Source organism: Homarus americanus, unplaced genomic scaffold (genome assembly GCF_018991925.1).
Source record: "Homarus americanus isolate GMGI-L3 unplaced genomic scaffold, GMGI_Hamer_2.0 scaffold1873, whole genome shotgun sequence".
NCBI classification, from domain to species: domain Eukaryota; kingdom Metazoa; phylum Arthropoda; class Malacostraca; order Decapoda; family Nephropidae; genus Homarus; species Homarus americanus.
The window spans coordinates 390,001-402,500 of record NW_024735191.1 but is presented as its reverse complement, the minus strand read 5'-3'; the positions used below and the strand labels follow the sequence as shown (position 1 = coordinate 402,500).

The 12,500-nt window shown below is 42.8% G+C and overlaps 2 protein-coding genes across 3 annotated transcripts in view; both read left to right on the top strand.

The window, feature by feature from the left end:
- LOC121870819 overlaps positions 1 to 2,906 on the top strand; it is a 5,884-nt gene extending 2,978 nt beyond the window's left edge. For both annotated transcript variants that reach the window (XM_042372790.1, XM_042372789.1), the window contains 2 exons: positions 1 to 139; positions 1,597 to 2,906. The exon at positions 1 to 139 is cut by the window's left edge and continues 232 nt beyond it. In XM_042372790.1, the coding sequence (XP_042228724.1) occupies positions 1 to 139; positions 1,597 to 1,627 (170 nt within the window). In that variant the 3' untranslated portion in view covers positions 1,628 to 2,906. The remainder of the gene's footprint in view (positions 140 to 1,596) is intronic.
- Positions 2,907 to 11,315: 8,409 nt separating this feature from the next.
- The window catches only part of LOC121870816 (high-affinity lysophosphatidic acid receptor-like), a gene marked incomplete at its 5' end in the record, with an annotated part of 2,568 nt that continues 1,383 nt past the window's right edge, over positions 11,316 to 12,500 (top strand). The window contains one exon of the mRNA XM_042372784.1: positions 11,316 to 12,500. This exon is cut by the window's right edge and continues 1,383 nt beyond it. Coding sequence (XP_042228718.1) covers positions 11,316 to 12,338 — 1,023 coding nt within the window.

Below are 12,500 nucleotides of genomic sequence, written 5' to 3'. Positions count from 1 at the left end.
TGTTTTCTGTGTGCAACGACCGGACATTGGCCCGCGCGGAGCAGCAGAAGTGCCGGGGCGCTGCTAAACTCCTGTTCTCCGGTACCATGGCACTGTCTTTCCAGCAGTACAACACAGCCCAGGAGAAGTTGACCTGCAAGTGAGTCGCTGACGTGTTTCTACCGCTCATTAAATGTACATCTGGGAGCTCAGTGGCGCCAGATAATACAAACAGTGGTCAGTCTTCACTTACAGTAGGTCTTATTAGAACACAAGGCTTAACGGACTGCAGGTCGTAGTGGTCCCTTAACCTGGCTTTATTTTGGACAGCAACATAATTTAATAAAGATATTTACATGTACTGGACGTACAGGACAACCAGACCTTCCCTACAGCGCTGCCTGAACACTAATACATTCACTTAACAGAGACTTTATGTTGTGCCTCGGAAAATACTACCCGGGCATCCCCTCACCTAAATTATTGCGGGTAAATGGTGGTTTATAACACACACACACACACACACACACACACACACACACACACACACACACACACACACACACACACACACACGCGCGCGCGCGCGGCAAAACTCTAGGCAAATCTAAAAAAAAATTCGCATGGTCTGAAAAATGGCAGAAGAAATTTAATGAAAAAGAAAATTATGTAAAGTACTTAGTCTAGGAGATGTAAACAGAGAAACCAGATATCAGATGAACAACGTTGTTATAGAGAAATCCGACAGTGAGAAAGATTTAGGAGTAATGATAAGTAGGAATCTTAAACCAAGACAACAATGTGTATTTGCTCGTAACAAGGCTAACAAAGTACTTGGGTTCATACAAAGGAGTGTTAGTTATAAGACTAGCGAGGTCATCCTAAAATTATATCTTACGCTTGTGAGACCTCACTTGGATTACGCAGTTCAGAGGAGAATGACAAGACTAATTCCGGGCATTAGGAACCTTGAGTACAGAAACAGATTAAAGCGTCTTAATTTGCACTCCCTCGAGAGACGTACAGTGAGGGGTGATATGATCGAGGTGTATAAATGGAAGTCAGGGCTGAACAAAGGTGACATAACAAAGGGACTTAAATTATCCAACCAGGAGCGAACTCGTAACAATGGTTTTAAATTAGACAAATTTAGATTTAGGCGTGAAATAGGTAAACAATGGTTTGGAAATAGAGTAGTGGACGACTGGAACAAGTTACCAGCCATCACCATTAACTCGAATACGCTGGGTAGCTTCAAGCATAGGTTGGACGGATATATGAGCGATAGGGGTTGGCTGTAAACGGGGCTTCCTTGTATGGGTCAATAGGCCCGCTGCAGTTTCCTCCATTCTTATGTTCTTATGGTGGTGATAGTGGTGAAGGTAGTGGGCAGTGGTGGTGGTGGTGGTAATGTTGGTAGGGGGTAGTGGTGGTGGTAATGTTGGTAGGGGGTAGTGGTGATAAGGGGGGGGGGCAGTGAGTGGAGGGTTTCTTATCTCCAGGTCGATACTCTGATACTATTTCTGCCGCTCTAATGATGATGATTATATATATATCATTATACTCTATGTATTTTCCTTATAAAAATAATAAACCTTTCTTTGTTTTTTTTTTCAGGAAGCCACAGAAAGGAGGGAAAAGGAGGTGAAATTAATGAAATATAATAAATAAATTATCCATAATGACCCGGATTAGAAATAGGGTTAATTATGTGTGTTATTGTCGCGTATACTTATCAGTGTTACCAGAGCTGTGAACATTAGCTTTCAAGGCCCAGCTGGTGGTCTGTGTCCCGGGTGTATTGGTAACAACTCTGGCAGGAAATTTACGTGTCCCTGCCTCTCTCTCTCTACCTGTGGACCTGATAACCTGCAGTCTATCAAGTGACTCTACCTGTCAACACGACCTCCTACCACCTATTCACCACCCATTAAGTGCAGCCTCGACACCCACCCACCCACCCATCACCTGCTCAAGCACCTGCCTCAGCCAAAAGGTCGTTTAGAGGATATTAAACCAGCCATCATCACATGACAGATCAACACGTTATGACAAGAACCACGTGTTAAACAACCTTATCAGTGAGACGAAACAATTAACCTCACATCCATTTCAAGGTGCCAGTGATGTTGGTCTCGAGACAAGCTTTCCAGGTCTCGGTCTCGGAAGTATTTGATCTCGGATTTTTGGATGTAATCTTCGAGGCCACGAATAATTTCTTAATTTACAGACGTGGTGAGAGAGATTGGTCTATAGATTAAGTTTGAGTTAAGTTACCTCGCTTATTATTCCACCACAAATACTAAAAGTTTCCTGGGTTGTGGTCAAATTTGTCAGGCAAGATGACCCACGTAACAGATATGACCCTAATTCACATCTAGGCAACAGGACAAGGTCGAGTTTCCATCTGACACTAACCAAAAATCTGTCTGTGTCTACCTGCCTCAAGCGCTGCGATTCAGTATATATTTAGCCCTTGGGAGGGAGGTGGTGTGGGTTAATAATAAGAACACTACCAACACATGGACTAAGTTATTGATGTTTCTTATGTCATAAAAATTTCTCATATCTTAAATAATTAGAAAAATAAAGTACCTGGCTATGATTAACGAGCCTGAAGTAACAGATATTGATTAAATAAACCAAGTATGTATATTGTATTATTCATATGTGTATTATGAATAAAATTAAATCATTTGGTAGATAGTAACAAATTCTAACCTCCTCCTCCATCCTGGGATTTCAACCACTCAAAAAATTTTATGTATGAAATGAAACCTTATTTTTTTTTTACTATATTTTACTTCTACATTATAGATACGAATTATCTTATACAGTCGTTTAACCGTGGTCTCGGTCTCTGTGTCTCGGATTTATTGGTCTCGACTACATCCCTACGAGGAGACTAATTAAATGGATTTCCATCACTAGTTTCTATATTTTTCCTTATAATTAACTTTTTCTTACTATCATTATATAACACATTCGAAAAATAATAGGAAAAATATCATTGTCTTTTATGTTAATTCTTGTTCTATTTTATCATCTATTTTATACATTTATTCTCTAATTATATTACGATAGTTGCAGAGAATTTGTGACTGATTGATGAACTGAATAAAACCCAATGACTTTATTACACGTTGGTGTGTGTGTGTGGGGGGGGGGGGGTTAAGACAGAACGCAACATGTGATGAATTATACAACGACACATGATAGGGTGCGTCTTCACTTGAGCATTTTAGCCCGAACAAGCAGAACGGGCCGAGCAGAATTCGGCTAGTAAGGACGTGTCTCCGAGCCGAACAGAGCGCGCCAAACGTTTTCTGTCACTTGTCGGTAGATGGTGCGTGCTCAAAAGGATTCAGTTGCTCGTTGGTGCACAGTCAGGACGGGTGTTCACGCTGTTCCTGCTATTCGGTGTGTTATGAAGTGGGACAGGGAGAAATGTTTAACCTTACTGGATGGACATGAGAAGCATCCTGGCCTGTGGGAGAAGGGAAGAAGAAAATGGGAAGCTTGCTTCAGGGGGGGAGGGTGTCATTCCAGTAAAGCTTTTCAAATGGCCAATTGGCCATGATCCATTTCTCTCAACAGGGACATATTTTTCCGTCCATAAAATAGTCACCTTAATCACACTCTCCTAGATTTCTTCTTCCTTTTGGCTAAGGAGTAAATAATGAAGAATGCACTGCTGCCAGTGTGGGATCCATGGTTCAACTGAGGAAAACGGTGGGAATAAGACGAGCAAAGTCGAACACGCAGAATACAGAGAGCTTGCACTCGAACTGTTCGTTCGGTTCGTTCGGGCTAAAATGCTCAAGTGAATACGCACCCTTAGAATGACACTGTAGTGGATTTCTCCCCTACAAACGCTGTTTGTCGCTGAGTAGCCGATCCCGCGAATTCCCCAGTGTGTGCCTCGTGGTCTAGGTCAACCAGCGCCGCCTTACATGACGGAGGTCAACTACTAGGCCATGCCTGCCTCCGCTATTTAAGACCTGACCTCGTGGTGACCTCTCTCTTCTTCTAGCTACAGCCGCAGCAAGCAACACCACCTCCTCCGCCGCTGCCTGGCGGCCCTCGCTCCCGCCGGCGAGCATGGCGACCCACAAGCTGTCCTCCTCTGAGCACCCTCACCAACCAGCTCTCTCTACATCACGCTTGTAACCACGCTGCCTTCCCAGCACCAAGCTGCATTGTACATCCAATACAACATGTATACAGAGAGCACATTGTGAGTTTCCTTTCTCCATCCCATCCTGAGTGTGAACCCAACATCTCATACCCCACAACACCACGGCACGTATTAAAGCAATCTTACGATACATGTTACCATGATACCATGACACATGTTAGGATGATAACACGACACACACACACACACACACACACACACACACACATACCTGTATTAATAAGGTACTGTGAACTTGTTATGATTTCTGTTACGAGGAAGATTTTATTTAATAAAATATAAAAATTCCAGTATGTTTCTTTGACCAGGTTCACCCGTCTCAGTACAAGCTGGCAGTGTGTAAGACATGACTTGTCTGTTTCCTGTTTATCTCCTGTTACTCTTGTGTGTGTGTGTGTGTGTGTTCACCTGAGGCGTTATAAAGGTGTACAATACTAATCAACAGGTATGAATACACTATGGAATGTTACTCCTTCAGGTATGAGATAAGAAGTGTAGTGTAATACTAAGGTATAATCTCTTAGTGAGGAAGGAGGGAGGGAGGGAGGGAATAAATGAAGTAAGGACAAAAGGATGTAGGGAGGGAGGTTGAGAGGGAAAGAAGGAGAGAGTGAGGGAAGGTAAGGAGGGATGAATGGGGGAAGGAAGGAGGGAGGAAAGAGGAAGGTGGAAAATGAAATAAGGAGGGAGGGAGATAATTAAGGGCGGGTCACACAGATATTTTTCTTTGCATTTTTTTAGATAAATTGGGTCAGATGAATTAATTTATTACAGGAAATTTAAAGACAAATTGGTCAGAACTTTGTCTACACAGTTGAACCTCAAACTTGGCAGTAACGAGAGAATACAAAGGTGCTCCTCCTACAGCTGGTTTGGTTTCTTCTTGAGATAAGCAACAACGTTTTCCTGTATATAGAGTTTTCCTCGTAGCTGGTTAATCCAAAACTCTAATTTTACTGTTACTAACCTAATTTAACCTACCAGGGTCATATATCCTAACTTAACCTAACCTAACCTAACCTAACTTAACCTACCAGGGTCATATATCCTAACTTAACCTAACCTAACCTAACTTAACCTACCAGGGTCATATATCCTAACTTAACCTAACCTAACCCAGAATAGGTAGATAACGTTGGTTCATCTTACCTCATATTAATCATATACTCTAGCAGGAATTGTTTAGTTGTTGTTTGTGTGTATAGAAACTTTTCAGAACAAACCCGACAAACTAATATTAAAATTGCAAACCCTTGTAATTTATTATCATCTTTATAAAAAGGTCTTTTGACGCTCCTTTAATTCAGTCTATTGGCTTGTACACTGGACGTGGTGTGTGGGCGTGTCGATACTACACAAACTTTGACTTAAGCAAATAAAAGTAACACTATGCTTGGTATAGTTGACCAGGAGTGGCGAGGTTAACAATAAATATCCATCATGTTTGTTACCGCAGTTGTTAAAATAAATAAATAAATTCCCGATGTTTTGGTAAATATTGTTTACGATACAATGCCGGCAAAAAATAGCTAAGAAAGTGCTTGTGTGACCCGCGTTAACGCCTGCGTACACCGAGTTTTTTACCAACCATCACTGTGGCAACTCACCCTGATGCCTTGTCATTCTCTCACTGTCCCTCACCTGCGTACAGTATTAACCTCACCCCCTAGCCTCTCACACCCGATACACTCCCATGTCGCCAGTGCTGGGAGAGCCTACAGTAATACTTATACAGGTGTAGTGGTAACACGTGACCAGCAGTGAAGGGAACAGGTGCGTCTCTCGTCAGGTTGGTGGCTACGTGTTTTAGGTGAGGGTTTTGTGGTGTTCCAGTTGAAGGTTCTCTCAGCCAGGTAGACAGGTACATTTACAGGTAACCTCAGGTAATTACATAACGCGTAGTATCTTGTCATAACTTTAAACGTATACCTGGGATTCATATTACATCGGGAATCTTCTTTATTAATAATGTGTGTTGACTATCTTATTATTCTTTATATAATTATCACTTATATTTATTTGCTATTTTTTTTATTTTTTTTTATATCTATTCATGTTGATATATAATAACTTCCTTTTTGTTATTCACTATTCACTAAATTCAAATTACCATTTTTGATAGACGTTACTGTTTTTTGTCTTTAGTTTTCCTCGTTTTATCACAGACTATATGGCAACTCATTCGTGACGTCAGAGCTCTCACCCCTCATGCACACTATCTAGCAACACTGAACAGACAGGCAAACAATGGTGTTATGTTACGTCATAAAGTATCCTTCCATGTTTAGTGCGGCTACGAGTATTATATTTCACGATTATAAGACATGAAAGATGTTTTTAAAGGTTATTATTAATTTATGTGGGAAATATTTGTCAATAGAGAATGCATTAAGTTAATCTGGTGGTTTATGTATTATTAACTTATTATATATAGAAAACAAAATACTAACTATATATTATTTTAAAAACAAATTATTTTACCCTTCTGAATAAAAGTAAAAAATCTCCAATCCTGAATAATTTTATCCTTCTCAATAACAACTGTCGGATCTTTTCGACTTCATGTACGACACTAAAAAAATGAAAATATTTTTTGATAATTAATGTAGATTTTAAAGTTGATTCCAAAAATGCGATTTTTTGTTGGGGGGGGGGGGGCAATAGCATAAGGAACCTTGAGTACAGAGACAGGTTCAAGCATCTTAATTTGCATTCCCTCGAGAGACGTAGAGTGAGGGACGATATGACAGAGGTGTATAAATGGAAGTCAGTGTTAAACAAAGGTGATATAACAAAGGTGCTCAAACTATCCAACCAGGAGCGAACTCGTTGCAATGGTTTTAAATTACACAAATTTAGATAAAGGGGCAAGATAGGTAAACATTGGTTTGGAAATAGAGTAGTGGACGAGTGGAACAAGTTACCAAATATCATCATTAACTCGAACACGCTGGATAGCTTCAAACATAGGTTGGATGGATATATGAGCGATAGGGGTTGGGTGTAAATGAGACTGCTTAGTATGGGCCATTCCAATGTTCTTATATAATGTAGTCCGTTAAATGGAGGGTTCACGGACCGACTGACCGGAGAACAATTTTCACCCCCCCCTCACTCATGGCCTCTCACAACGCGTGTTCCTTATTGCACTACCGACGCCGTAAACACAAAGAACACAGTTTATGACAGGTCCCTCGCCAAGCACTACCCACTAACGCAGCTTTTGACTACTTATTGGCTAGACATTCCTCGATGTATTCATACTGTATACTTCACAATGCCTCACCTTATGCAGAACATGTATATCCATAACTATTTATGATTTGTATGTATAAGAATATGAATACAAAAAGAATGCTCTGTATACTTATGTATGCAGTGATGACGTCAGCACATATGTGACCAACATAGAGAATTTACCTACACATTTGCGTTGATACACAACAACTTCGCAAACTTACAACGAAGTACAAATACAGTGTGATAAAAAACAAAGGAATATAATAAAATAAGGTAGGCTAATACTTGGTCCTACACCCCTCTCACATTCACCTTCCTCATTAATATTTTTAGTCAGGATGATCTGATAAATTCGGGAATTATTGTATTGTGTCGTGGAAATGATTACCTGAAAGTGATTTTTGTTATGGAAGTTAGTTTTTGTCAGCGGGGAAAGTTATCGACTGAAGATGGTATCGTCACAGCCCCTCTGAACTCTGGTTATTCTCCGCACCAGCCACTCTGTGATTTCACTGTGACAACACGTGACTAAGGTTAGATTATGATTGGTTAGGTTAGGTGAGAAATTGGTTGTAGTAACGTAAAATAAAAAGCGTTTTTTGACTTCGTGAGTCTCAACACGGATAATGATTTTTTTTTTTTTGCGTTTCCACAAAAAATGACTATCTCAACTGCATTAAACATCAAATATTGAGTAAAATGAGACCAAAATTGTCCACCAAACTATCAACAGTCAAGATCCGAATATTTACCATAAGGTACACGATAATATTGTACAACTAGCTAGGACACGGGAGGACGCCACCCTCCGGGAGGCTCCACATTGTCTCACTGTAGTGCATTAAGGTAGACCACATTTTTGGTTTTGCCATTAGCAGCAAGTATGTACAGATTTTTGCCAGTTCCCACTGTGGAGCATCCAACATAGAACTGTCCATGAGAGAAGCAAGGAAACACCAGGTTTAGGCCAACCATCTTTAGGGACTGTCCCTGGCTTTTGTAGATGGTCATGGCATAGCTTACTTTAACCGAGAACTGAAGTCGCTTGAACTCAAATGGCAGGTCAGTGGTGATGAGAGGTATCCTTGGTATAAAAACGTCCTTTCCTTTAGCTTTTCCTGTCAGTATTGTAGCTTCCAGTACATGTGGCATCATGTTCTTCACCACCAGTCTTGTGCCATTGCAGAGGATTGGTGGTTCAAGATTTCTTAAGAGCATTATAGGAGTTCCAATCTTGAGAGTGAGGTGGTGAGGAGGCATTCCAGCGGGCTCCAAAGAATTAAGGAATTCTGCAGGGTACTGGACTGCTTGGTCCTGGTCGATTACTGTATCAACAGATTTGAATGAGGTCTCACTGCCTGGAAGCTGTCTGAGTAGAGTCATGTTGATTTCAGCCACTGTTTCATTCTTTGGTGCCAGAATTGCGCGTTCACGCAGCCACTTGTGATCCTTGTAGTGGTGGATAATGTTTGGGTAGACCATGTTAGTGAGCTCAGTTGAGGACTTTACAACATTTCCACATCCTTGAGGAATGATTATTTGTCCTTCTGAATCAACAGGGAAAGTTCCATTCCCAATCTGTAGTAGAAGGTTTGCAAACCGTCCAGCATCCTGATCTCCTTGTAGATGTACTCTCATGTTTGTGGATAGGGTGAGTGTCTGAACACTTCTCCAAAGGTATGATGCCTTGAGGCACGCATTCAGTTCATCAGCTGGAGTGCTTCGAGGAATGACAGGTAGGGTCTGGCGAAAGTCTCCAGCAATGACCATTGTAATGCCACCCATGAGCTGGTCATTTTCTCGTATGTCTTGCAAGGTCCTGTCCAATGCTTCAAACGCTAACTTGTGAGACATAGTGCATTCATCCCAGACTATGAGGCTGCATTTTTCTAAGAGTTTTGCCTTTGCCGATCCTTTTTTGATGTTGCACACTGGATTCTCATTGTGAGCGAGGTTGAGAGGCAGTTTAAAAGTTGAGTGTGCAGTACGTCCTCCTTCTAGTAGTGTTGCAGTAATGCCTGAGGATGCCACAGCAAGAGCAATTTTCCCCTGATGACGGACTTTGGCCAACAGAAGGTTGATCAGGAATGTTTTTCCTGTCCCGCCAGGTGCATCAAGAAAGATCATACCTCCCTGCTCCGCTTGTATCGCTTGCAAGATCTGTTCATAAGCATTTGCTTGATGAGGCACCAGGTGAGGCTCATTTTGTTTAAGAAAATTCACCATGTAATGGGCCCCTGTCTCATCAATAGAACATATTATATAAATGGGTCAATACATCTAATATTATATTCAGATTCACCACCCTGTAACTTTCCACTGGCTATGATGTGACATGTTCAATGCACGTGATAAGGTGTGCCCACGGGAAGCTGCGTCATACTATGCTGAGTAAAGGCATAAGTAGCCGGCTCTCTGGCCACCTGAAGCGAGCAGTAGTTTGATATCCTTGACTAGAGGAAGACGTTATTTGAGAGCCGCAGTGGATGGCTCCATCTTCCCTCGAGGGGTAACGACGTACCCATACCGTTCTCCCTCGATGGGTCACTACTCATGAGTCACTCACAGCAACTTATATCGTAAGGACGTGAACTAACGTTTATATTACATAAACGCCGTCCCTTTCTCATTCACTCATATACAGTGGAACTTGCGGTCGATCTGCACTCAGGAATTATAGATACCATCCTTTTATAATAAAACAAGGAGCTACAGTTTGGGTTTCGTTACTTAAACCCAAATAATAAATATATGTGAACGGCCTGGTTAATTGGACAATCCAGCCGATTCAACCAGAACTTCAACTGAGTAGTCTGTCTCTCTGAGCAACTACCTGTTTGCAACTACTGTTCAGTCCCCAAAACTTCTTCTTCCATCAATAGTTCATTAACGGTGTATGTAAGTTTCACTACAACGGTACAGCAAAGTATATTTTTTTGGCGTTAAACTGTTATCATTTTATTGTCTAATCATCACTACATATAACACCACCCATCATCACTACATATAACACCATCCATCATCACTACATATAACACCACCCATCATCACTACAGATCGGTAAAGTAGTTTCCGAGATTCTCGTGCGGACACACAAACACACACATACTTTTTCTTTTATATATATAGATACCCGAGAACACAATACGATATGGTAAAAGGCATCAATATGCAATACAGCATATCTTGGATTATCCGTACATCAGATATCCGGAATTATTATAGTATATGGCCGCCCCAGCACATATGAGATAGATAGATAGATAGATAAATAGATCGTTAGATAGATAGATAGATAGATAGATAGATAGATAATTTTGACGGTAATTATCAATAAATTTCAACCTTATCCATTTATTGATGTTTTTCTCAGTACTTTTTCTGACAACAGAATGGACTTATTTTTCTGTGTTTCCCAGCAGGTGACGAGGGTGAAGTAGATGACTCAGCCGCCGCTAGTCACATGAGGCGCGCCAAATACCCTGTATACTAAGGACCCTGCCTGACCTCCTCTGGCGGTTTACAGTGCTTCTCTGAACCACCACCCAGCATAAACAACAGTGACAAGAGGTAACAACAGGTGGTGACCGGTGACAAGAGGTAACAACAGGTGGTGACAGGTGACAAGAGGATGGTGAGTTATAGAGAACACAGAACCTCGTGTGTGGCAGATCATAGCTACAGGAGGCTGCAGTATTGGGACACATACCACTGTCAATGTGTGGTGTCGTACAGGAGGCCTGGCAACATACTGTAGTGTTGAGGGGTGTGATAGGCCATGATGTGGCCCCTGCTGGCTGCCATGGAGTCTGAGGAGGTGAACACCACCACTGGGAAGGACTGGGGAGACACAGTGGGGGTGGGGGAACAGGTGGTGTTGGGGGCTGCTGGGGTGTTGATGGTGCTGGTGGGTGGTGTGGGTAACGCTTTGGTGGTGATGCTGGTGAGTGGGTCATCAGCCATGCACTCCACCATCAATATATTGCTGGCCACGCTGGCCTTCTGCGACACTCTGGCCGTGGTGGTGCTGCTACCCCTGGACATGATGTCCCTCTTGGGGCGCGGTTGGCTGCTCCCTGCTCCCCTCTGCCACGCCCACGCCGCCCTAATGAACGTGATACAAGTGGAGGGCATGACTGTCCTCGCCTTGATCTTCGTGGATCGGTACATCATCATCGTGCACCACCAGGATCGTCTCACCCCTGTCATCACCTGCTGGGTCATCGGGGTGTCGTGGGTGGTGAGTGTGTGTGTGGCCACGCCGCCCTTGCTTGGTGTGGGTGGCTACAGTAGCCTTCCGCTGCCTCCAGGCCTCACACACTGCCTCTGGGAGCCCGCCATACCTAGACCTGACGGTCAAATAATCTACACCTTCGTCAGATTTTCAATGATGGGTTTACTGCCGCTGTTCGTTATGATCTTCTGCTTCGTCAGCATCCTGGGGAAGATGAGGAATAACTCAGCCAAGGTTACCACCAGCGACTGTGAGGGAGGACTGACCTACATCGACTTGATGGAGGTGGCCAGGGAGAGCGAGAAGGCCCTCACACCCCCCTCCTCGCCACGTCGCCCACTCGTCATCGTTAACCTGAGCTACAAGACTCGCACTTTCACTACCATCATGATCTTGTTCCTCGTGTTCGTCATGTGCCGGACACCTCTCCACCTCATGCAGTTGGTTCACTCCTTCACCAGCACTGGGCAGGTATACTATGATGCGTTCCCTTGGTTGCTGTGGTGGGCATACCTCCAGCCCGCCGTCAACCCCGTCATTTACACCGTCAGAATACACAAATTCCGCAATGAGCTGCTGGAAACGTTCCCATGGCTCCTACACCTCACACCCGGACGTAATGGGGACTTCCTGCGCCGTAGTGACCCGAGTACCATCTATATGATTCAGCAGCCCTCGTCCTCCTGACCCTCTGCACTCCTCAACAATATTCTGATCACTACGGTCTGATAAATACTGTTTTTTTTACCCCTACTCTATATTTATTTTTGCGCTACCTCTCACAGGATGAACATGGGGTGCACAATAAACTAGCCGACCTCCGCCAAAATTAAAAAAAAATCAATTCTT